The sequence below is a fragment of the Lissotriton helveticus genome, chromosome 1_1, assembly GCF_964261635.1.
Source record: "Lissotriton helveticus chromosome 1_1, aLisHel1.1, whole genome shotgun sequence".
NCBI classification, from domain to species: domain Eukaryota; kingdom Metazoa; phylum Chordata; class Amphibia; order Caudata; family Salamandridae; genus Lissotriton; species Lissotriton helveticus.
The window spans coordinates 721,245,262-721,272,823 of NC_136057.1; the positions used below are offsets into that span (position 1 = coordinate 721,245,262).

General features: G+C 46.1%; 1 protein-coding gene across 2 annotated transcripts in view; it reads right to left on the reverse strand.

Annotated features, from left to right (window-relative positions):
- Nucleotides 1–27,562, reverse strand: part of NAV3 (neuron navigator 3) — a 1,248,418-nt gene that overhangs the window by 1,049,108 nt on the left and 171,748 nt on the right. For both annotated transcript variants that reach the window (XM_078674251.1, XM_078674250.1), the window contains exons 2-3: nucleotides 1,466–1,583; nucleotides 505–557 (exon numbers count right to left, since the gene is read on the reverse strand). In XM_078674251.1, the coding sequence (XP_078530377.1) occupies nucleotides 505–557; nucleotides 1,466–1,583 (171 nt within the window). The remainder of the gene's footprint in view (nucleotides 1–504; nucleotides 558–1,465; nucleotides 1,584–27,562) is intronic.

Below are 27,562 nucleotides of genomic sequence, written 5' to 3' on the forward strand. Positions count from 1 at the left end.
CATGTTCCTAATGTTTGCCCGAAACAACAGGTGACTATGAGATGCTATATCTAAGAAGGTGGCTGGCAAAATCTCCACATAGCAAAATGAAGTATTATTTGCAAACTGAATGGAGTAGAATGATGTTTTTCTTCACCATTTGTGCGGACCATAAAGCACATCTTCTGAATCAGTAGGCCTTAGTACCTTTTTAGACAGGTTGAACACTGAATACAGCACAATTCACAAATATCAATAGTACACTTACAGACATGACGCACTAGGTATTTTCATGTCTCATAAAAAGTAGAAGAATCTGCATTTATCTATGACATAACGTGATCGTGTTGCCATTGACAGATGTTGGACAAACAAGTGGCTACTACTATCTCGAAAGGAACTACGTCACATATTGTCAGGTAAATGTGAGTTCACGAGCTCTGGTTAATAACATTCAGCAAAGCAAATCTCCTCGCCACATGGAAACACATTAACAACTCAAAGAAATAAGAGTCGTCGACTTACCATTTGTGACTGGCTCCTGGGACACCCATTGATATCTTCAACCTTTTCATTGGCTGCAGAAAAACAACCAAATGGTAGGAGGAACTTAAAACAGTGAAGAAGAAAAACCCGAAAAGAAAAAAAAATACTTGAGAGTGAAAAATGGGCCCGTGGAAGTAGTTTAGACTGCGCACCTCTCGCTGAGCGCAGCCCTTGGCACTTCCACAGTAGCGCACTTGTTCGCGGCAGTCAATCCCTCATGCAGAAACCGAGCGGGGCTAAGTGCGAGGGAGGTCGCCTGCTGATTAGTCAGCCGGTGCCAAGCGACTGCTGCTGACATGAAGTGCACCGGGATTGTCTCCGCACAGCCCTGGATAATGTTTCAGGGCGTCCCCGGGAGCAGGCTGCGCTCGGGCCGGCGCGGCGCACACATGGGAGGCATGTGGTGGACTGGAGCGCTCGCTTCTGACAGCTCCCCCATGCGCGCGCGGCGTTCCTGGCCGCGCGCGCCAGCAACAGTTAAAACAGCCGCCCCCAGACGCCCCAGCAGGCTCATACTTTTCACAAAATGAAAGGGAAAGCGGCATACTCTGAGAGACATATGGGCCTGGGCGAGGGACATTATTCAGCGCTCACCTCCTTGCAGAGGAAACAGTATTAGCATTCAGTAGCCCTCCCTTCTCCCCGCCACTCTCTTCAGGCACGGGGCATGTGCTCGTGGAAAACTCTCAACGCAAGGCTACTTTTACCATAGCAAAGCCTGTATAGCGCTACGTACATGCAACTACGACATAATACAGTGAGTCTTCTCCCATGCTATGCTACTCCACATCCCATGGTGAGTACGCATTCGACCAGCACGAGGGAGTCCGCTATCCCGCACGTGCTGTGCGCAACAATGTTCGATAAATGGTGCACCTGAGGTGTTGCCCCTTCCCGCCCTGCGGTGCGCGCGCTCGCGCGTCACGAGCTCGGAACTCACCGATGATCTGGATGATTTCCGCCAGCAGGACGCCGTCCGCGATGTCCTGCTGCAGGTCCTTGATCAGCCGCTTGTGCCCGGACTTCGCTAGGTAGTGGTTGGCCCAGTCAGTGTAGATCTGTAGATGAGGGGGAGGAAGACAATAAACATCCTTAAGTCAACGTTGGCTCGCAGATTCACACTATTCCGCATCACATTCCAGCTTAAAAAGTCAGAGCAGAAAAGGAAACAGTCATGCGGCAAATTATGAAAACACTTTTCCCTTTTTCATCCTCTCGATGACTCACCCGCCGGGTGGGCTCACTTTCCTGACCACAGAGGGCTCGATAACTCCCATTGGGGCTTTTGTAGAAACCCTTTAACAAAGCAGACACTGCGATGTCTCTTTGACCTTTCCAATAAGATTGATTTATGAAAGGAAATAAATGGAGCCAGCTCGTGCTCACGTGAGTGTGCCGAGGAGGATAAGGTAATAGTCAAAAAAATGGGGTAACCCAAAAAGTCAGCAGACCTGGGTAGCGATTATCATTCAAAGACAATGGTCTCCAACTATTCGTTGAACAAAAGCCAAATTAATCAATTTATTAGTTGCATTTTCCCTATTCAATGGGCATATATACCAAAATTAGCCCGATCCAATTAATGTCAATTTTATCTGGAGGAGGATAAGGTGGCCGCGGTCCAGTCACGTGCTGCCCATTCATGACGGGGCATTCATTGTACAGTGCGCGTTAAAGAGCTCTCGATTCATTCAAACCAGGGCAGCCCACCCGGGGTTCACACCCAGACCCGGCAGGAACTATTAATGGACTTTGAAACTAGTTTCTGTCGCGCCCTATATTAATGTCCTTTACAAGGAAAGCGCTGATCCATGTATCAACATTATCAAGGACTCCTTTGATATAATCCATGGCAGTCAGTTAGCCCCCGCTTACATCTCCCATGTTTCAGAGACACTCAAACAATAGTCAGGTAGTGAGCGGACTGTGTGAAGCACAAGAGTTTAGCTTACATGTTTTAAGTCGCACTCTAATTACACAAGTCATGTCTCTTGGAAAGGACTCAAAGTCACGCTTCTTTGGCCACAACTCCGTCAAAGACCCACCATCATTCCCCACCACCTTTTTTTTTATTCTGCTTAAAAATTAAGGGTCAACTAACTTACATTCGAAGATGAACGTATAGTAGAATTACTATAGCGCTACGAGGCCTCAGGGTTGAAACGCGCTATACAAGCAATATTTCATTCATTCATTCATTTATTTGCGGGTAACATTGCTGGTCCGAAAAAGAAATGTGTCCACAACATAGCTTCAGGTAGAGCAGAACTGCTGCTCGGGAGTGAGGTGACGGGTGCAGCGGCCCGGGGATGGGCAAGGCGACGGGGACACGAGAAAATCGGTTAAAAAAAGCTTAAAAGACAGGAAAAATGGCACCGCATTTACATCTTTACAGTAAATGGGCTCGATTAGTTATTGCCCCCTGCAGAGATCTGTGCAGAACCTGCAAGCCACTGTTTGGATGACGGCAGGGATGACTTAGACTTTTCATTCTCCGAATGACAATAACAAGTATAACGTGAAGGTTGGAAAGCAACAGGGAAAGGACGGTTACCTCACTTCAGAAACACTTTCCCCTTAAACTTTAGAAGAATCTCCACTATTAGAAATACCATTGTTATATTTTAAAAACGTAATTTTTTCCAAACCACCCCTGCTGATATTCTTCCATTAGAAACTGTCAGGGGGTGGTTTTGGCTGCATTGTGAATACATACATTATTCATTCACTCACTCCTTGGCCATAAAGTGTCGGCAGTGAGCAAAAGGTCAAACTACACGGACAATTAGCAGCAACCTTTAATTCTACAGTGTTCGATGGAAATTGCAGTGTAACATTGATTACTAGGTTCTCTGCACTAGTTTGCGAAACAGTCACAACAGCTGATTGACGTTTCATTGGTTTCAACAGTGTTTTCAATTCTTTGTTCAAGATTTAGACTTCATCCTAAACATATTTGAGCCTCAAACTGTTGGGCATCGAATCCTACATTCCTTTATTTGGTCACAGTCACTTACAGTCAGTGGCGGCTCCTTTGCTAAGGCGGAGAAGCATCACCCACTGCTTATAAGCAGTGTAAATAAAGTAAACATAAAATGAGAAAAACAAAGTTATTCTCATTTTATGTTTCCGTGCTGCTTTGCGGTCGGGGCTGCTCTGGTCTCAGGGCAGGGGAGGAGGGGTTTGCCCACTCCAAGTGCTCAATAACTGTTTGCTTGTAGAACATGCACAGGTCCTCATTCCCTGGCTGAGCAAAGATCCACCGCGCTCAGACAAATCACAGCACTGCATTGTGGCATTGTGATTGGCCAGAGGAGCCTGGGTGCTTCCTGGTTCCTGTTTGGCGCCAGCGGAGTCCTGATCAGGGCCGGACTGGCTACCGGGCAGTTGTGTGTGCTGCCGAGCTGGCGGCTAATTTCGTTGATAGGGACCTGCGTGTGAAAAACGAAATTCGTTTTGCTTTTTTTATTTCAATGCGCACGCTGGTCCCCATCAACGAAATAAGCCCCCACCACAGAGAAATTAGCCCCCAGCTCGGCAGCACACACAACTGCCTGGTAGCCAGTCCGGCCCTGGTCCTGATGCAGAGGAGAGACGCAGTGGTGATAAGGTAAGTTGTTATTTTTTTTTCTTTACATCCCCCCTCACCCCTGCCCCACCTCGCCACCCCCGATGATTGCCGGCCACCATTGCTTACAGAAAGTACTAGCAAGTAGCAGCGATGAACTATAGGGTCCCACAACAATTTACTTGTGTACCACTAATCCAGACCACTTGAATCCCCCAAAAGATACCTGCCGAGTGGTCCATGCCATGGATGACACTGTCCACAAACCCTGGCTTCTCAGCGAACACGTCTGTGTATGGAGATATTTTTAGGCACATTACTCTGCATGGGATTCTGCAATCCCTGTATAAAAGCCAGTCTATAATTTCCTTATAATCTGTGACTTGTGATGCACGCTGTTGCCAACTATAAAGAAATTACGTCAGAACTCAACTGTAATAACTTAATACATTTGAGTTCTGACGTCACACTGCCTACTTCCAGAGCCAGCAGCTGAGGAGAAAGGTAGGTGTTGGAGCATAATTAAAGCAGCTGTTTTTAAAACGAAAGTTATTTTCTATCTTGTCCTCTGTTTTTCTAGCTGTACAGTGACAACATGAAAGGAGATATTTATGACAGGGAACATCCTTTACAACACGGATGTTACACCGCAGTTCCCTTACGACGCAACTTTTACAACGCAAGTTGTAACAACGAATTGCGCTGGGGGGCGCTCCAGGATAGTAAATAGTTTAATTTACTATCCATCTCCTTCCCTACTATCCATGGGGACTGGAGTTGGAATAGTAAATTAAACTATTCACTATCCAGCCCCCAACAATGCAAGCCGTGGTAACGACTTGCGTTGTAAAACATGCGTCGTAAAGTACTGCGAGTAAAACATTGCGTTGTAACGACGTACATCCATTTATGACATCTTTATTTTTTGCACTCCTTAATTATAGACAAATTAGAATATTTATGCATGCTTCTTTAAAAAGAAAACTGACTTATATTAAACTGATTCTACTATTGTCTTGCAACAAATCTTACTTTTTTGATGTGTTGAATTTTGCACTAGACTAGAAATTCTATGCTTATTCTTCATGCTTGAAAACATGCTCTCTCGTTTAAATAAAAGAGCCACGTACCAAGGTTTTAAGTGATTTGTGGGAAAGATGATGATGTGACCATGTATTATGCCATACATGATAATGATATCGCCAGACACCTTGGAGGTCCATAACTTTATAAAGGAACTTGGCCTTTGGCCTCATTCCTCTAGGGGCTTTCCTCCTGAGGCGGAAAGCCGGGAGGTCTCTCTTCTTTTCTTTTGCCACCTGCTTTTAACTCTGTGTTTGTGACTTTGTATTTTTAAACATTGTGTGCAATTACGTGAGCGCGCCTGATTCACGAGCGTGCTGCTCAGACTGAGACTTCCTAGCGCTGCTAAGCGCTTCGCCTGCTCCCTTCTCCTTACCAGGGATTTCAGACCGCCCTCGGCCGAGTATTGACGCCGAGGGCTGGGATCTGTTTGGGGCCGCCATCTTGGGGGTAGGACTCTCCGCCCTCGCGCTCTAGTAGCGCTACAAAAGGGAATCCTGCCTGTCAGTCAGGGATTACCACCTGCAAACAAACCATTTCCCTCCTGAGGCGGAAAGCCGGGAGGTCTCTCTTCTTTTCTTTTGCCACCTGCTTTTAACTCTGTGTTTGTGACTTTGTATTTTTAAACATTGTGTGCAATTACGTGAGCGTGCCTGATTCACGAGCGTGCTGCTCAGACTGAGACTTCCTAGCGCTGCTAAGCGCTTCGCCTGCTCCCTTCTCCTTACCAGGGATTTCAGACCGCCCTCGGCCGAGTATTGACGCCGAGGGCTGGGATCTGTTTGGGGCCGCCATCTTGGGGGTAGGACTCTCCGCCCTCGCGCTCTAGTAGCGCTACAAAAGGGAATCCTGCCTGTCAGTCAGGGATTACCACCTGCAAACAAACCATTTCCCTCCTGAGGCGGAAAGCCGGGAGGTCTCTCTTCTTTTCTTTTGCCACCTGCTTTCAACTCTGTGTTTGTGACTTTGTATTTTTAAACATTGTGTGCAATTACGTGAGCGCGCCTGATTCACGAGCGTGCTGCTCAGACTGAGACTTCCTAGCGCTGCTAAGCGCTTCGCCTGCTCCCTTCTCCTTACCAGGGATTTCAGACCGCCCTCGGCCGAGTATTGACGCCGAGGGCTGGGATCTGTTTGGGGCCGCCATCTTGGGGGTAGGACTCTCCGCCCTCGCGCTCTAGTAGCGCTACAAAAGGGAATCCTGCCTGTCAGTCAGGGATTACCACCTGCAAACAAACCATTTCCCTCCTGAGGCGGAAAGCCGGGAGGTCTCTCTTCTTTTCTTTTGCCACCTGCTTTTAACTCTGTGTTTGTGACTTTGTATTTTTAAACATTGTGTGCAATTACGTGAGCGCGCCTGATTCACGAGCGTGCTGCTCAGACTGAGACTTCCTAGCGCTGCTAAGCGCTTCGCCTGCTCCCTTCTCCTTACCAGGGATTTCAGACCGCCCTCGGCCGAGTATTGACGCCGAGGGCTGGGATCTGTTTGGGGCCGCCATCTTGGGGGTAGGACTCTCCGCCCTCGCGCTCTAGTAGCGCTACATAAAGCTCCTCTTTCCCTCCGCGCAGCGGACGCGTACTGCGGACGCGCCAGATCTGCGCCTGAGTCGCGCCAGAGTCCTGCCCGTCTGCGCCCGTCAGCGTCCCGGAGGCGTGAGGCGTGGCAGGACCCCTTGGCTGTCTCCTGTCCTCTCTTAGCATTAATATGTTGTCGTATACATCCAAGGAGCTCCACTCTTTGCGCTCTGTGGAAGCCTCCTGCCTCTCAGTCTTCCCGGGGCGCTACAGGGGTAAATATAAATGCCAAGGCTGTAAGTGGCACCCTACTAGGGTTCTCCCTACTACCCCCCTCGCGAAGGATTGTAGCATTATTCACCCTTGCTTACTCCTTAATACCAGGTCGCTGCCCAGACATACTCAGGAGATCTATGATGTCCTCTCTACAAACAACCCTACCTGCCTTATGCTCACTGAGACTTGGCTATATGAATCATCGCAACCGGATATTGCGGCTGCTATTCCACCTGAATACATCATATATAGACAAGACAGAGCTAAGGGAAGAGGGGGAGGCGTTGCCCTTGTTGTAAAGAAATCCTGCTGTGCCCACGCAGAATATCATGGGTGCCGAATCCCTTGCTTTTACCCTCTCCCTATCACCTCAGCAAGCTGTGAAGGGCCTTATAGTATATCGGCCTCCGGGCCCTGTGGGGTCCTTTTTTGAGGACCTCCAGCAGGTCCTAGCTACACTAGTTCTTAGATCAGAACATTGTCTATTGGCGGGAGATTTTAACCTTCATATGGAAGACCGGCAGGCTAAGGACGTTGTGAAGCTATTAGATATCACATCTGCTCTGGGGCTGCTCCCCTATCTTTCCGGCCCGACCCATGACAAAGGCCACACATTAGACCAGGTTTTTTCCACCTCACCAATTACGGTCACTGCACTCGTGCCTGTATTGTGGTCTGATCATCATCTCGTTCATTTCCAAATATCTGGCACTGAGAAACCATCTATCAGAGCCCCCAGGCAACTGGGAAGGAACTACAGGGCGTATCATCAGGTCTCCCCTGACATGTTATCTCAGGCCCTGGTGAATCATCCTCTCTCCGTCACGGGGGATCTGGAGCTCGATCTAGAGACCCTGCAGTCCTGGCTCCTGGCTAGAGTGAATGAACTAGCGCCTGTACAGCCCCCTAGATCAGACACCAAACGATCTTCGGCCCCCTGGTTCACGGCAGAGGTCGCCCAATCCCGCAGACAGTGTAAAGCCGCTGAACGTGCATGGAGGGCCTTATATGACGGGGAGGCAAAAGAGACCTATAAGGCCATGATGAAATCATATCATGCTTTAATCTTACAGGCTAAGAAGTGTTACTTTGCTAGGAAAATTGAAGAAGCAGCCAACTCCTGCAAGGAAATCTTTCAGATCGTACGCAAATTCACTACCTCCCGCTCGATCGCGGACCAGGAGGCTCCAGATGAGAGCTGGGCGAATACCATTGCTAATTTTTTTTACGACTAAAATCAGACAGATTCAGGAGTCCTTCTCTTCGAGAGTGGCAGGGGACCATTTGACTCTGTCTAATGAGATAGCATACCAGCCTATCTCTGGCTCGGCCCTTCTGGACTTTCCGCCCCTCACAATTGCTTCATCTTTGGCTCTGATGAGGAACCTGAAATCTGGTTCACCTTGTGATCCTTGCCCGGCAAAATTTTTAGCCAGAATGGCTGATGTTGTCAACCCATTAGCTAATCCTATTCTGAATCTTTCTTTGAGTCAGGGATTTCTGCCACCTTCCTGGAAACAGGCTATGGTGATTCCCCTTCTTAAAAAGCCCAATCTTGCCCCAGAGGTTCCATCCAACTATCGGCCTATTTCGCTCCTTCCAGCACTGACTAAAATCCTGGAGAAGCACGTTCATAGCGTGCTTTCCAACTTCCTGGAATCTAATGAGCTTCTTCATGCGTCTCAATCGGGCTTTCGATCCAACCTAAGCACTGAGACGGCGCTTCTGGAAGTATCAGAGATTATAAAGGAGGTGCTGGATGACGGAGGCAGGGTGATGTTAGTCATGTTAGACTTGTCGGCGGCTTTCAACACCGTCCCCCATGAGGATCTCCTCATAAGACTTCATGACATTGGTCTTGGGGGGACGGTGCTGAACTGGTTTTGTTCCTTCTTAGCCAACCGCCGGCGAACGGTCTGGGTCCCTCCTGGATCTGCCGAAATGCCGCCACTGGGAGTCGGAGTTCCTCAGGGCTCAGTGTTGAGCCCAACTCTATTTAACATCCTCATGACCCCTCTGGCGACTTTGGTGGAGTCCTTCGGGGCCCAGATCGTCTCATATGCTGACGACACCCAGCTTCTTTTCACCTGCCGTAAGAGCGAAGAATTCGATGGGGAAAGTATCCGTGAGTGCCTTGGGGCTGTTTTTAACTGGTTCCATCTGAACAGCCTCAAGTGTAACTCGGATAAATCTGAGATACTTTTCTTTGGATGTCCTCTGGAACCGAACTGGCATGACTGGTGGCCTGTTGACATGTTCCCTCCGGCTCAGGCGTCCATTTGGGCTAAGAACCTGGGAATTAAAATTGACAATGGGCTAACGCTTAATTCCCAGGTGGCTACCCTGACTGGAACCTGTTTCGGCATCCTCCGGATGCTTCGAAAGTTTTTTCCTCTTTTGTCCCAGGAACACCGGAGAATAATTGTACAGGCCCTCATCGGATCCAGATTGGATTACGCCAACATTCTGTACTTGGGCCTCCTAGAATACCTTCTACAGCGCCTACAGGTGACCCAGAACGCGGCAGCACGAGCAATTTTTGGATTGCATCGTCGAGCTAGTGCCTCAAACCTGCTGCAATCCCTCCATTGGCTTCCCATACGGAAGAGGATAAAGTTCAAGGCCCTGACATTAGCTCACAAGGCACTGCATGCCACGGGTGCTAAATACCTACAGAAAAGGTTGGCTTTTTACCGGCCGACGCGATCTTTAAGATCGGAGTCTTTGGCCCTGGCCGCGATCCCGCGTATAAAGAGGGCTCGCCTGGGAGGGCGATCCTTTAGATACTTGGCCCCTCAGTTGTGGAACTCCCTTCCCTTGTCGTTGCGGTCCACGTCCAATCTGTTGGCCTTTAGGAAGGATCTTAAGACTTGGTTATTCTCGAACTAGATTTCTTCTGTCTCCTTCTTCTGTGTTTCCTGTCTGTTATGTTTTTTAGCTTCTTTTTCTGGGTCTGGAGCATAAAAGTGCCGGGACACTCCTTTGGAGTAGCCGTTGCGCTATACAAGACCCATATATAACATAACATAACATAACATAACTCCTTGGTGGCTTGCAATATTCTTATAATGCATCGCAGTGTATACTTTATCCCATAAATAATGTAAAAAAACAAGTTCAAGTCCAAGGCTGCTGATTACTTTTGACTGAAAAACTAGGACTGGGTGAAGGTGCCACATATGACATGACACGAGGACGCTGGATACATTTTTCTTGTTCTGAATCCACAATGAGTGGATCTAAATCCTGTGGCAGTTTTGCAATTTTCGTAGGATCGACTTTTTCAATCTGCAGATGAAAAGATATGCCAGCAGAATAAGTTCCCTATTCCTGCAGAGAGAACTGTGAACTATGTGAGTGGTTCGCAGTGAGAGAGCTGGATATGCCGAGCAGCACTACCAGGGGCTGGTTAATATATTTATCTTAGAGTTAGTTGCATCTAGGTAAATCACATTTGTGGCCTTGACAGTGCTTTAGAAAATAACTTCCTCATCAGGGGAGTCTGAGTACGGTGCCTCCCTGCTGGAAAGTCCAGTTCTTCCTGACATTCTAGTAGACAAGTGCTGTCACAAGACGGTATAGAGGCTCGAACCTGGGTTAAATCTCGACATGGGGTCGGATGAAAGCATTTCCAATTGTGGCTGTGAAACATTCTAGGGATCATCTTGCCTTGCCCTTTTCTGCATCTGCTTTCCCATTTATTTGAAAGTCAGTTATTTTCTCTTAGAAATGAATCCTCAATTTCTTGGGTTGCCATCTCATCAAAAGCCACCACTGAAGGGCATAGATCCTATGTTCAGAGTACATACTGAGAGTGGCTATTCTATGTACATGTGCAACATTTTTGAGTCTTACATGAACCTAAGGACATCTAAAGAGGAGTATTAGAAGACTGGATTGATTGGTCTTCATTTGTGCCTAGGCATAATCTCTGCCACGGGCGGCTCCTCTGCTATGGTGGAGAAGCGTCGCCCCACTGCTTTTAAGCTTTTCATAAAATGATGATAACTTAGTTATCATTCTTTTATGTTTCGTGTCCTGCCGCTTTGCAGCGGGCGGGTGGGTGGGGTTGCTCTTCTCTTGGAGCAGGAAAGGAGTGGTTTGCCCACTGCCTGTTTGGTCAGATCTCTCGGGCCTCCCAAACCAGTCATGCTCACTTTCCCCATTTTCAAAGCAGGCTGCTTCACAGCCTGCTTGGAGAACGTGCCCACTCCTACAGCCCCTGGCCGAGCGCCGTGTCACGGCGATCAGACCAATCACAACGCTGCATTGTAGCATTGTGATTGGCTTAGAAGAGGGAGCCTGGCTGCCTTCTTCCGTTCCTGTCGGAGCCGAAGGCAGGAGAGCAGGAGCTGAGAAGATCTGGGAGCAGAGAAGATGCGTGACCCAGCATCAAGGTACTTTTTTTAAAATTCTGAACATGTGCGACCCTCCCCCGTGCGACGCCGAACCCCGCGCCTACCTTCCCCCCCACGAGCCATGCCGGCGCCACTGATCTCTGCTGCCTTGAATTTGTTGTATTGTACTGGAGAGGATGGCGTTATGTCTGATCATATAGATTCATTTGTTAGTCATAGTACAAATGACTGCTGCTGATGACATTGGGAACGTAGGGTGGCATTGAAGCTTCTGGGGCTACTGGAACCATACAGTAAACCAGGACCCTGTCACCAACTTGTTTGTGGATTTTACAGCCTTATTGTGGAACTGTAGACTCATCATTTCATATTTTATCATCACTGCAGTTCTTATTAAACCATATTGCTGAACAGTCCCACACAGGGCAAATAGGAGAAATACTTAGACACATTTTTTTTTATTTTACGGACAGCTAAAGCCTTTACGATTCTCACCCGCTTGTTTTCATTTTGCTGGAGTTGTGGTGATAATTGCAGTTGTTTTGAGGGAGGTTGATTTTGTCAAATTATTTGGGTCTTTTGCTGAAAATAAAGAAGGCATTCAGAGGCCTCCAGTAGAGCAGACAGATATCACCATGGGAAGGTTTCTGTGCAGGAATATCTTGCATGCTCGCCCGAAGGGTGGGCGCCTGGAATGGCAGGGCAGGGCTTAAGACAGCAGCTGCACTCCCCACACAGAAATTCCACCCTTCCTTTGGTGGCTTGGGCCTCTTTACACCTGCTCCGCGGCAGTTTCGACAACTTCTTTTAATAAGTGAGGAGGGATTTACCTAATCAATCCTGCTCTTATTTTTCTACCAACAAGATTTCTGATCCAGAAACAATTATAGGTTGACCATTATTAGAAAAGTATGTAAATATTGTGCCCCAAAGAATGAAAAAACAGGGAATGTATTGAAGCACAGGATACAATCTATCAAAAGGAATGAAAAACTTGCAAGATAAGGTTATGAGAAAGACTCACAAACCATAATATTATATGTAAGTTTAAAGCCACATTTTATATCAATAAGACAGGAATTAGTGAATGAGGAATCAATTTTCAATATTCCAGAAACACAATAATGTGGTGAGGCGGTTTAACCTAGTTTTGTATAGTGATAAAGAGAGAACATTGATTAATATCAAACTTGGCCTTCATTGCAAGGGAGGTGAACTCATTACATCAGAATATATACACCTGGAATTACTGACACCGTGGGTATTTTACATTCCCAGATGCAGAAATGTAGCAGTAACCAGAGTCAGACAATGTGGGTACCCTGAAAATGAGGCATTGTTAGGTGAATCACAATGACTACACCATATTCTCATTTGTGAAATGTTTGGGTAGGAAACACTAGGGGAGCGGTGTTCCTGTGTCTCATGTAATCCCAATATGGCCCGTAACACCCCATCCAGGGCCGGACTGGCTACCGGGCAGTTGTGTGTGCTGCCGAGCAGGGGAATGCTTTCGTTGATGGGGACCTGTGTGTGCAAAACGAAATTCGTTTTTTTTTCAAAGCTCACGCATGTCCCCATCAACGAAATACGCCCATACCACGGATAAATCATCCCCCTGCTCGGCAGCACACACAACTGCCCGGTAGTGAGTCCGGCCCTGACCCCATCACTATCTACTCAGCCTCTCAGATGCCTATGGTCACCGGTATGTTTGTTGCCAGGTCCTAGGCTGTCAAGGCTCAACTTAATTTAGCTGTTTTCATCTGCTTGCCTCGCCGTGCACCCAGCGGTGATTTCTTTGTTGGGGCGTAGTGGCATCACCCCCTGTTTCTATTGGTGCCCGTGCCACCAGTTTACTTTAATAAGTTAATTTGTTTTAATTCTTTTTTTTTTTAACTGCGTGTGCATGGAATGGCTCTGGCAACGATTCCCTGCTTTATTACAGCCTGTTGTAGTGGGCAAACATGAGGGGGGTCATGAATGAAAGCTTGATGATTGACCGGCTCCTTGAGGTAAATTGCGCTTGTCAGGTTAGACTGGTGCATTGCTCTATCCAGCATGACATGCACACTTAAACCCTCGCCTACCAGTGCGTATGTAGGAGCTCCAGAATTGCTTCCAGAGCCCCAATGTCTCCTCAGGTGCGTTGGCAGCACTTGGCCCTGCCAATCATTGTGCTGCTCTCATGGTGTTAACAGCAAGGGAGCAGCACCTAGATTGGCTCAGGCATTGTGCGGGAGGGACTGAGGTCCGAGCTGCATTTGCATGCTTTCAATCAGTGTGTTTGGAGTGCCCTATGACACAAAGCCAGCACCATCCTTCTGCATTGCCGACATCCTGCACCCCCGCACCAGTCGCAGACAGGTGGTGAAGTGACCTAGGACCTACAACAGGGCCCCTCGCACCTGCAGGCCTCCTCTCCTGTGCGGCCCACGCCTGTGAACCCCTACATTTCTTGACTGTACCCGCTCTCTGAGTACAAAAAACAAATTGCCTACTGCACTCAAAATTATAGTGTAGCACAACGTGTGTCCTTGTGGACACCAAAACAGTTGCAATAACAGCTGCTAGAGAAAATGACAAAAGTCTTTAGAGTGAATCTTCGTTTTAATGTTCTTAATGGCCAGCCGACACGTGTTTCGTCGCATTGGAAAGTGATTTCCGTGACTCCTCAGGGCTTACGTAAACTCTGGGCCCTCTGTAAGGTCGCTAAGCCTGTGATAATTCCGACCCGGCTCGGCTCTTGACCGGGTAGTATTCCGGGCCCCAAGTGCGTGGCGCACGTTTAAAATCCACTATCAAAATGAAACACTCGGATGCGAGTATATGGGTGATTCTGTCTCTGTTGAGCGATCAAAGGACCTGTTAATTCCCGGTACAGATGTCCTGGAGGGCCGTTGGTTGTTAAAGGATAGTGACCCGCGGTCCCGCAGGTTAGACGATTAGTGTGGTGGTTCAGTGGAGCGAGTCAGCTCCCGAAGTTACAAAGTCCCTGCTACGGGAATTCCATGGAGGAAAGCGGGACTGAGGTCGAACTGCATTTGCATGCTTCCAATCAGTGTGTTTGGAGTGCCCTATGACACAAAGCCAGCACCATCCTTCTGCATCGCCGACATCCTGCACCCCCGCACCAGTTGCAGACAGGTGGGGAAGCGACCTAGGACCTGCAACAGGGCCCCTCGCACCTGCAGGCCTCCTCTCCCGTGCGGCCCACGCCTGTGAACCCCTACATTTCTTGACTGTACCCGCTCTCTGAGTACCACCAGCACCACTGAATGGGCTGTGGCTTTCCTCAGGGCTTTACACAATAGGCTGTTCAGCAAAGCCTGCACTGGCCAGCAAAGACCTCTAATTCAGCATCAACCAATTTGACCGCTTTCTGTCTGCGGAGTTCGACCCCAAAGTGAGTGACGGCAACACTCTGAGAGGTAAGTCTAGCAACCCCCCTCGAGGGTTGAGCTGTGTACTCAGTATTGTAGCATGCCAGTGTCTCAACAACGGCGGTGTTTAGGTGTTGTTAGAATATTTTGATATGTATTATATATCTGACGATTTCTAACAGGCCTACCCTAGGAGTGACCAGATCTGACCCAAGAATTCACCCTCGCCTTCGCATTGTGCCCTCTCCCACCATGGCTACATCCAGCACCAGTCCTATTGAAGGCTCACTCTCCCAAGTGGGCTTCAATGCCTTTAAGATTTTTTATCCCCCTAACCTTACTAAAAAACGCGGCTAAGAATTCGAACACAACAGAATCAAAAAACACCCTCGGAACTGCTTATATCAAAGACTTGTTTCTGCATTTCTAATGGCAGCATCCTGAACAACCTAATCTTCTTCACGAACAGAAGAGCCCAATGGAGACAAACCCTCATATCCTTTTTTCAGGTCAAACAGATAAGGAAAACACATCATGGTTTTAGTCTTTCCATTACCGCCTCTCCAACCTTCAAAGCTGATCTCACCATTATCATTTACAACAACGGGATCGTTCTCAGTCAATTATCGGATCGAAATCTAGAGCAGTTCGACAAACTCTTTATGAAGATCAAAAACTCTTTGGCTAACAATTCAATCTCTATGCAACAAGATCTAGTGCTAGCAACCAAAAGGGTACCCCAAATCGTTGTTCCCATTTCCTCTTCCGACACACCTCCCTCCTCGCCCACTAATCGACATTCGTCCCTACCAGGTGGCGGATTGAATGCTCCACTCATCTCGCAGCCAGTAGCCCTCTCACTATTACCAACCTCTTTTCCAATGCATCCTGGAACACCGCAAGTCCACAGTGAGCAACCCCCCCTCTGTAACCTTTCATTACCGCCTCTGACCCCACTGGCACACAACAATACCCTTCCTCCTGGCCAGATCTCCCCGCACAACCTCTACCTCTCTCCTAGCACCCAGACTTGGTGGCACGCCTGGACAATTTATCCCTCCAACTGCACCTTCTCACCCTCAAACTTCATGATCTGAAAGCCCTCTCAGTGGAACATCTCCCCTTGTTAAGCTCCCTCCTCTCTCATCCGAATCTGCCCAGTGCCCCGGCCAGTGCTAGCATTAGAGCTCTCCTTGACCAACATTCACCCCTCACTACCTCTAAAACGTACCCTACCTAACACACCCTCCCACCCCAGAAGATCGATATCCTATCTCGCTCCTAAAGATATAGATGACTTGCTCAACTCCCACTCGCTTATCCTAGACACCAACAAGATTTCTACGGGGCTTATTCAAGCCATTCACACTAACCCAAACAGGGAACCCCCCCTCAACCTTAGAGTCATAAACCATGACAACCTCTTGAGAGTGCACATCATACAGACTCCTCCCCCATACACCGGCTCAACTTAATTGCGTACTACTCAACTGCAGGTCAGCCAGCAAACACGCCTCTGATATCTTCAACCTCATCCAACACAAAGAGATAGAAATCATCATCCTCACTGAAACTTGGCTCAATCCCTCTTCCACTCCTATCCTAGCCTCCTAGTGCCCCCTACCCACGACATAATACGTCTAGACAGAACCTTGAAGCTGAGAGGTGGCCTAGCCTGTATACATCAGAGCACACTCGTGGTCTCCCTCTCGGAGTCATCTACGCCATCATCATGCGAATACCTTTGTCTCAACATCTCTAATAACAACCACCTTGTGTGCAAACTACACACATTCTATCACCCCCCCTGGGGACAACCTCCCCTTCATCGAACAATTAATGGAAATCATCGCTAGCAATGCAGATTCCTTTCTGTCCCACATCTACCTCAGTGATTTCAGCCTTCACTGGTCTAACCCTAATGACCAAGGGTTAACATGCCTCAAATCTTTCTTGAGGGATCACAAGCTGATTCAACATTGTGACCGGCCAACCCATAATAAAGGAGAAACTCTGGACCTCATCATCACCAAAGAACACACCATCACAATGGATACCATCACCCCTTGTGAGTGGTCCGACCATCAGAGTACTTCTTCCATACTAACATGGAGTTGTCTCTGAGGAAGGCTCAACCAAGGAAATCGAAGATTTCGAAAAGGGACCTCAGGGATATCAACACAGCTGATCTTGCAAAACAAGGTAAATCTGCACTCTCTTCCCAAGCTGACATGTCTGAGGCTCATGTACTCACTGATTTCTACAACGCTATAATCTCTTGCATCACAGATTCCATTGCTCAACTCCAACAAGAAAATGACTCAACAAAAATATTCAAACAATGGTTCAACGGCAACCTAAACTCGGAACGTCGCAACCTTAGGGCAAACCAACGATCCTGAAGATCCAATCCATCCTCGGACCAGCTAAAAATCCTTAGATCAGTAAGGAGCTCCTATGACAAACAAATCGAGAGAGCTAAAGTGCACTATTTCAGATCCCAACTCAATCAAGCCGCAAATCGCCCCAAGAAACTTTTTCAACTGGTTAAACAACAATCGGTTAAAGCACCAAACTGCTCTGACTCTGAAGTCATCCCTCCCTCATGTGATGATCTGGCTGCCTTCTTCACTGAAAAATCAAGGCTCATCAGACCAGGCAGTCTGTACTGCTATCCAATGGGACTGCGCCGCCCCCCTCCCCTCCCGGCCCTATTAGACAAGATCGAACTGATGAATATGGGCATCAAAAACAATGCGTGCTGGGACACCTTTACCCCCCTCAGTGAAAGAGACATTAAAAAGGTTCTTCAGAGTATTAACCCATCAAAGCACTTCAGTGACCCGCTGCCACCTTCCATCTTCAAAGAAATCAAAGATGTCATCTCTCCCATCTGGACAAAGATTGTCAATGCATCTCTGTCACAAGGAACGATCCTGGAGTGCCTAAAAGCAGCTCCGGTAATACCTGTTCTAATTTTTTTTTACTGCAGACAGCGCTAACCTTAACAACTTCTTCCCTATCTCTAACATCCCCAAACTAGCCATACTCCTAGAAAAATGCGTCCAATCGCAACTCTGTGCTCACATCGAAAATTTCCATGTCCTGGACCAACATCAATCTGGCTTTCGCAGTGAGCACTGCACCGAATCGGCTCTCACTCACGCTATGGATGACATTTTAAAAATGCTTGACCAAAATGAATTATGCCTCCTTATCCTCCTTGACCTTTCCTCTGCGTTTGACACTGTTAAACACGACAACCTCCTATTCACTCTGGAGCACTGGATGGGCCTATCTGGTCCAGTGTTGCAATGGTTCTCATCTTTCCTCCATCACAGATCCCAAAGAGTGAAGGCAAACCACTCTCTCTCCCAGCCATCACCAGTATCCATGGGGGTCCCCCAAGGGTCCACCCTATCTGCCATACTCTTCAACCTGTTCTTGGAACCATTAGCTAATGCTCAAAATTCCATGGACATTCTTTTCCATATATATGCGGAGGACACCCAAGTTTATCTGAAAGTCTCCTCCCCCGACAACATCATTTCACTCAACACTATCCTATTGACTACTCAAAACTGGTTAACTGAGAACCACCTCCTGCTCAACACTTCCAAAACAGAATTCCTTCTCATTTCTCCTCCGAATCACACTCCTAAGTTAGAACTCTGGATGAACCACCGTACCGCCTTCAAATGCTCCCCCCTCTTTATTGACTCAGCTAAATCCCTTGTAATCACCCTGGACAAGCACTTGAACATGAAGACTCATATTAGCAATGTTTGCAAGGGAGCTAACTACCTGATGAGGACACTCCGGAATCTCAAACCTTTCCCCCCACAAGCTAACTTCAAGCAAGTGGTCCAAGCGCTGGTTTTGCCGAGGCTAGACTATGGCAGTGCTATTCTGTGTGGTCTCCTCAAATATACCTTGGCCCCACTAAGGGCCTCATTGAATGGGGCGGCCAGATTGGTCACAGGTACCAAAAGAAATGAGCACATCTCCCCATTCTTAAAATCACAAAACTGGCTACCATACGAAGCAAGAATACAGCTAAAGATTGCCTGCCTATCAGTCAAAGCCCTCCATTCCAAAACCCCCAGTTATCTAGCACAAAAGCTGGAACTATCTGGAGGGGGTAGCCCCTCTAGGAGTGCTAACTCCCACCTCCTGAAACCTCAGATCTTTCACAAAAGGAGAACGTGTCACCAAGTTTCTCCAGCTCTGCACCTAAGATCTGTAACTCTCTCCCACCTTGGAATATGGAGAATCTCCTCCAAGGTTGCTTTCGAAGTAAAAAGATTCCTTATGAACAAGTTTTTACCTTAATAGGGTGCTGGATTGTTCTGCTCTAAGGCATTGGACTTACACCTTTAAGCCCTGCGTTGGATGCTATTCTTGTTTTTTTTCCTTCTCGAATTATCTGCTCCCCTCCTATTTTGTTATGCACCAGTTATTATCTGACTCTTTGTCGACCCCTTGCATTTATATCCGTTCTTGTTCTGTGAGTTCTATTTTGATATGTGCTCTTTTTGGTATCCCGATTGCCACATGTACAACTTTTACCTTCCTCTCCCACCTATTGTAAAGCGCTCTGATATCCCTTGGGATCATGTTCGCGCTATATAAAACTTTATAAATAAATAAACAAATGTATATCTGAGATTATGAATTTTGCATGATTAGGTGTCACATAGGTTCCTCAGGATTAGGCTGGGAACTGATTTGAATATTAATTTTAGTCATTTTTAGAAGGCCCTGCTCTTGACAGTGAATCACAGGTAGCAACGTTGAGGACAAACAACAGATTGTTACAGATATGAAGTCTGTTGAAAACCAGTGTGTTAGTGAGCATGTTGGCTGTGTGGAATGGTAAAGCGAGTACCTCTAGCACGCATTGAGAAGCTGAAGGAGGGCTGTGTTGACAACGAAGGCTTTCATCCTCATCGCTAGCAGCTGGTGCAGGTATGTAAGCAGTAAAATGAAAACATATGTGCTGCTAAAGCTCGCAAGACCCCCTCTTCAGGAGAAGTGAAAGATGTAATTACTGGACACCTTTGAACTTTCCATTGAATGGTTTGATGTCACTGGGTGCATGTGTGGGAGAGGCTGTAAACATTTTAATCCGGCTTTTAATTTTTCATTTGTGCCACAGTGCAAACAGGCTTATGTCATAGTGAAAACATGCTATGTATATTCTTTAATGCGTAATATTGCTCTAATCAAGCACATGACATGTATTCATGCCCCTAACACAGCTCTATGCCTATTGGATGCTTGTTTGAATGTCTGTGTCACATACTCGTGCTTCTTGTTATTTGGGGTATTTCTCTAGAGCAGTCCTTGATTTCTCAAATATGCACCATTTTCCCACTCTTTTTTCAAAGTTTGCTCGGGGGAGAAACTCCCACCCCCTTCTGGCGGGCAGGCACTCATCCTGATTAGAAAGTTTATGCTTCAACACTTTCAAATGTCACCAGCCACCACTGCTTGCTCCCATGGTCAGACTGGGACAGATAATAGGCCCAGGCACCATAGTAAATGTGGCCCACATTAGCAAATCAGATAGCTAAGAAAGTGGCCCACTTTTGGAAATCAGAACAGATTTGGTCTTGTAAAGGCACCTGTATAAGTGTTTTTCAAGGTATGGGAGACTTCTTGGATTTGAGCTTGCTGCAGGCAATATTTATTTGAAAACTAGGACATGGATACTTAAAGTACTGCCCGGAGGCCGCATGCGGCCCCCTGGTCAACAGGAGCACTGGGCTACTGTTACTCGACTCAGCACTAACAATAAAAAGATTTTAAACAGACAGGCAATTATTCATTTCAAGGTTAAGTGGTGTTAAAGAAAGGATGTAACTATGGAGTTATGCACTTAACTTAGAAACACCTTCATTTTTAAAGACATCTTGCAGCAAAAGTGTAAAATGACGACAGCCGTTGCAAAATTCAAAAACTGTATTTGATTAACATCTAGAAACTTTTCAGCTTAGTACAATTGATTATATCAGTGCATTGACAATTATTAATTTAAAATGACAGTTTTCAAACATGAATTTTGAAACATTAATTCTTCCCCCTACCCTGACAACTACGCCAACAGTGAACTAAAGAAGCAAGTCAGTTCTTATGTGCACTTTCTGGATGGCCTGGGTTCCTATTATAAAACATTATATTTTATTAAATCAAACACAAGAGCAACTCTTGAACAATGCACACTCTGAAATCATGTATTGCAAGATCCTCTTATATGTGATAATGAAGAAAAAAGGAGGGAACATGAAAATAAACAATTGCCCTTTATAACACACTTGGGAAAAGTGGGGAAGCTGGGATTAATCCTGTGTTTTCTTGTTTTACATTGTTCAATCAAGCCACTAGATATATATCCTTTACTTTATCTATACCTACCTTAAAGCCAAACCCCTCTAACCCCTGCACGCAACCACTATCCCGTTGGCATCAATGCAGCTCTCATGCACATCACAGACCAAACATTTTGGCCTCTGGGAACATGTTTGTGAGTACCCTTGTACTAGGGAAATAAACAGTAAAAGCCAGCCCAGCCAACCATAAAACAGGCCCACAAACAGCCACAAAAAACGGCTCATACACTGCCCTTTCATACTGTCCTGCCAGGCATTGCCTGATTGCCCTATAGGCCAGTCCGACCATGCTTGCTCCTCACTTTATAACTTTCTCTGCCTCCGCCATGATGACCAGACACATCTTAGTGCCATCAGTGTCACAATTTGGAATACCTGTAGACGCATTGCGCGCTCAGTATCAATCCACCCACATTATTATCCTACCATACCCTTTCAATCAAACACCTCACCCCTCTAGTTCCACTCAATTAGGTCAATCAGCAGTCTTTGAACCCTACTCTACTTAAGGCAAACCTTTGATCTGTGAAGGCCCAACAATGCCACCCTCTTGGTTTACCGCCCAAAACTTCATCTAAATTGGCTATTTATATGATTACGCCCTTCTTTGTTTCCGTCCTAAAGCCTAAGTCCTCCACCTCGCATCATTAATCTGCCACTTCACCTCATCAATAATTCCCCACTATACCACCCCCTTACCCACTTACCAATCTGGTCACAGTTATAACTAATGACAGACTATAAGGGTATATGCACCCTATCGTGTTCAAACCCAAAAACTCCTATTATGCTACAAAACCTTTTTCATGGTCCCTCACACTATCATGTCTTAAACATGATGACCACAGCGGCACTCTCCAAACTCTCTTCATCCAATACACCCTTCTCACTCAGTCACATGTCTAAGATCATTATTAGACCTAACAGCTGACTCCGCCTGTTATGATAGTCCCCCATCCTCTCGCACTTCCCTCCACTATTTGACCAGTTGCGATACCCATGAGAGCATAACCGAAAAATGCAACCTTAAAGTATGACTTATGGTATTCAATGTTTTCAATCTGTACACAGAATAGCTGTATCTCATGGCAGCCTACCATGCTCCTGGTCATATGTGATTTCTCCTAAAGACCGGAGCTTTGCGCAATCTATAATGATTCAGTATTAGGTAAGCACCCGTGAACCCCTTGCGTATCCCTGAATACTCTTTGTTTACTTCATAGTCCTTCTCCTTATCCCACGTAGCGCTCAGAAGTTTTACTCCTATCAACGGTTGTTTCCTAGCAACTCGTACCTATCAAACGTTCTTCATCACACAGATTCTAAGTCAATAGCCCCACCCATTACCCTCCAGCTCTACCTTCTATCCCGCCTCAGACTTGCTTTCCCCGCCTAGTTCTCTTGTTCTATAACTGCTGACTTCCAAGATCATGGCCCACAGTCTTTCTTCCTTGAGCAATAACATAGAAGGGCGCCACTATACACCCGTCTCGATGCCGCCTCATCCTGCTGGGAGCATTGGCTTCTGCTGAATCTAGAACAACATGTTCGATTTGCCAGATGGGAAAAGACTGAAGTTATTGCATTCTTCACAAAGACCAGCACAAGTTAGGCAGCACAATTAAAAGAAAGAGGAAAGGACCAATAACTCGAAGACAAAGCATGTGAGCACAAAAAAACTGCTTATGTCCTTAGACGCTTACACCCGAGCTAAGGGGTTACATAGTTTTCATTCTGAGTGTAAAAAGTAGCACTTAGAGGCTGGTGTTACAATGGCAGTGACTTGTCAACAACTTCCCATTGAAGACTGTCAAATGATAGTAAGACAACTTAGTTACAGTGATATATTAAAAAGTAAGCACCCTCAAAAGGAATATTCAGTGTAGCGCAGAAAAAGTAATCCAAGAAAATGGGTGACCAGCTCTGGATCACAGTGATTACCTATATAATGCAAATTATTTCCGAGGAATAACCCACGCTCATTAGCCAGTCATTACTATAAAGAGATTAGTATCCCAGAGGAGGCACCAGCTGCTCAAATGTACTACCTGTTCATCATCCTCTCATGTTGAACATCATTTTGTAAGTACTTTTCCGTTTCACAGAAGGACAAAACGGGCTCCTCTAGGTTGGGGTTTGACACCATGCAACTCCTAAAATATTTACATTTCCTATTGCAAGAAAAAGCCATATATGAAGTCCGTGGATGTCCTCACAAACACGTAAAGGTGATGGGAAATGGTGGACTTATTTTGTATTTGTATTTTGAATTTGTAAGGAGCACAGCTACCCCTACCACAAGGGGTTTCCCGGCGCCGGCCAGATAGGAGATCTGAGAGAACTGGCAAAAAGAACTAAGAGTTGAAGAGCCAAGTCTTCAGAATTTTACATAATAAGCCATAAATGATTTACTCACGAAGTGAGAACGGTAAAGGCTTATCACGGTCTATCCCTATGAGTGGGTGGAGTCCTGCATGGGTTGTCATACATGTTGTTGCGGACCTGAACAGCCACATTTTCTCAACTTTTTCTGTTGTAATACTTATAATATATGGATGATGCTTGTTGTATTTCTAAATGAAATAAAGCTGGTTATGAAAAAAATTACATTTCTTAATGTATGCATGGTCTGTTTTGTTTGGATAAAATGTAACTTTAGCACAACTACTTGCCACCTCTTGCATAGGGATGACAGAAGTGGGGCACAAGCAAAAGTGGTATTATGCATCATAAACTTGTCAGCTGCTTAGACGTGCAACAGTGCCACAGAACACGTTGGTGCGAGAATGGTATACATATACTCTTTTATGCATACTGATTTCACCCTCCTATTCTAATGAAATTACCCCTCTGAGCAGTGGGAACTCTATGTCCCGCTGCCACCCCATGTGTTTTCACACAACTCTGGCCTGATCACACAAAGTTGAGCAAAAGCGTAACCTTTGGATTGGAGAACATCACCATGGTCCTTATAACTGATCTGCATACCAGATAAGAGACATTGAAATGTCAGATGGAAGATAAGATGATGTCCCACACATTAAATGACAGAACAGCCTGTAAATGGGAAATACCTATATGGTCTGTGCGGTATGGCTTAGATGGTTCAGGGGGGCATGGTGCGGCGGAGGCTGTGCATGAGAGTCTGGAACTCCACGGATGGTGCAATGGGGTTTTGGTACAAAACTCCCCTCCTATTACCTGCCCCTCCATGCACAAGCTGGCTCAGAGCTGGCAAACGAAAAATAAAATGATGCAGAGGGAAGGGATGCTGACTGGACTGATTCAAAAGGCTCACTGTGTGTGTGGGCCAACAAGTCAGCTGAGCTGCTGTTTCCAAAGCTTCCAAAATCTGCAGGAAATTTCCAGCATGTACACTATCTGTGGGATATTTCCAACATCCGGAAAGAAGTAAGAAATCCGTGTTTTTTTGCTGAAAAAAATGTGCGACAGATTGGGACTGTCCATAGCTGTAGTGTAGGTGACGTGGCACAACTTATTGTGTTGTGTGTTACAAACATGATCAAGGTTATTATTCTTGCGCATAGAGGGCAGCATTGAGACACTATATGTTATGTTCATTGTATTCCAACATAAAAATAACTGTCACATGGGTTTTTGAACACTATGAGGATTTTTTACAAGCCCCTTGAGCTGTAAGTGCGTCACTTTTCCCATGTTAAAAGTGAGGCACTTGCGGCGCAAGGGGCCTATAAATAAGCCCCTATATCCCTTGAAAAAGGCTGCCGCCTCCCTCTCCCACAATCTTCCCGTTTAGCACATTAACTTAGAGGCGGCCGAAAAGTGCTTTAAATTCTCTAGAGCTCTCAGGATTTCCACTTTCCTGCATGGGTATTGTTGTAAATATCCTTCACTTAGATCGTAATGTGAATATGGTATGTCCCACTCACCCCTTCCCCCGCGTTGAAGTTAACTCAACCCATGAATGGTAGAAAGAGTAAATAGAATGTTAAAGAACTCCATTCAAATGGCTGTTACCATGCAAGAACCAGTAGAGGAAGCCATAAGGAAAACTCTATGGTCATATCATTCTTCGCCTAATGCTGTGACAGGAGTTTCTCCCTTCGTATCCCTTAAAGGGAGGAATCCGGGATCTAAACTCACCCCCAACTGGTTAAATGGAGGTATTCCAGTGTGGGTGGATAGAGATTCCGTGAGAGAGAAGGTGGACCGACATCAAGTTGATTACAAGACCAAATACGACCAAAAATGGGGCACTTCCAATAGGAAGTTCCATGTGGGACAGTGGGTGGTAATCAAAAGACCTGTTATAGGACGTGCAAAAGTGTCCTCTTTCTCCAAACCAGCGAGAATACACCGGGTAAACAATAACTCTGTGGTTTTGGACGATGGCAGCACATGGAGTATGGACAATGTGAGTTGTTGCCCCAATGTGTGTGTTCCAATGACTGGCGGTAATGAGAACCAAGATGTTGTACTACCTGATGTTCAAGCAGCCAGAGAAACCAGAGTGCGTCAACCACCACGTTGGCAGGAGGACTATGTGAAATAGCTGTAATGTTTGTGTATTGTTGCCTCCCTTGGAGGATATGTTCTACATCTATTGTTGTTTTCTATACAGAGGGAGATGTGTTGTAAATATCCTTCACTTAGATCGTAATGTGAATATGGTATGTCCCACTCACACCCCTTCCCCGCGTTGAAGTTAACTCAACCCATGGAATGTTGGTGGGGCGTTCATGTTAGAACGTTGTGTGAGGCTGGTAGCGCAGAGACCAGACGTGAAATAAAGCTGCTCTTTCTCAAGACCTGTGTAGCAAACTTATTCTAACAGGTATCTCATTGAATCTATGGTGCCCCGTCCATTTGTCACTTTTAACATAGGAAAAAGTGACGCAGCAGTGGGGCAAGGGGCTTGTAAATAAGCCATATGCTTCGTTACATTCCCGTACTTTTAGCCCCCCTGTGTATATATATCCCACTATAAATTATGGACTACAAGTACCACAATGCAACTAGAAAGCCTGGGGTGGGTGAGCTTGTCACGCTTGGAACAAACTGGGAAACTTGTCAGTTCTGGTTTCGCTCATGAAACTACCATATTTGCATTAACGTAACACTTCTTAAGAATCCGCCTTCACCATCAGCTGATACAAGAGAAGCATTGTACATTATTTCTTAAACTACTCAGACTAGTATATCTATTCTACGTACATGATGCAAAGATTCACATTCTACGTGAAAATGATGAATGATGCAGCAGAAATGCGGCGCACAGTCAGGGAGAGCTTGGGTATGCCGGTTAGTCAGCAGCAGGCTTCCTCCCAGACTCCCCCGGTGCTGTGATCACGCAGGCTTATTCACTCATGCTGGCAAGAAGTGCTGCTTTACTCACTTCCTCCGGGAAAACCCCCCTCTCTAATCTAAACACAGCACTTGGACTGCCCGGGTCCTCCTTTATCACTGCCGCGCGGCCATCTCAGCCAATTGAGGCTCTAATGTGGATGACGTGCGCTCCCTCCAATGTGTTGGTAATTGCAGATTGAAATGGTTTAAAAGCAAAATAATACAGACCACTAGTTTAACTGCAGGTTAGAGGGTCAGTCAGAGACTGTGCTTTTCAGCAGCAAGAGTGGACGTGTGAGTGAGCATTGCATACAGCACACATTGGGAACTAAATAGACTTCATATTAATGGCCACTTATGATGCAGGGTATGAAAGCACTGGCAAAGGAAGTTGTTCTCAATAGCACAGCTTCTCGAAAGCTGCATCCAACTTTTAATCATACCTAAAAGTGTGCAGTACAGACCATCCTTGGCATCCGGGCAACACTGTCATAAAAACGTTTAGGACTATTTTAATTAAACATTGTACATTGGTAAACACGTGTCCCCAGTGGATAGATGTCCACTGGGGCCCCTAGAGACTGCTCAGTTATTGCAAATAGTATCTGAAAAATGTAGAAATGTCAATGTGCTCTGAAAAAAAATCCTTGAGATGAAAAGCCCTGTAAGCATCTGGCAAGCTCTTGAGCCGATCGGTCCCAAGAAACCACCAAATGCAGAGTTTAAAGACACAGGGCCCGATTCACAGAATGAACTTAAGACTCAATCCTAAACTTACTACTATTTTTGTATTCACAGAATGCACTTACTACTTTTGGCATTCACAGAATGAACTTACTACTTTTGGTATTCACAGAAGTTAGGAGTTTGTCTTAAGTCTGTCTTAAGTGTGTCTTAAGTCTGTCTTAAGTTTGTCTTAAGACAAACTTAAGACAAAATCTTAACTTCTGTGAATACCAAAAGTAGTAAGTTCATTCTATGAATGCCAAAAGTAGTAAGTGCATTCTGTGAATACCAAAATAGTAGTAAGTTTAGGATTGAGTCTTAAGTTCATTCTGTGAATCGGGCCCACAGACTTGTAGGCTCCTGCTATGGAGGAAGAAGGGCAGACCAAATCCTCTATCTGTAACTTTA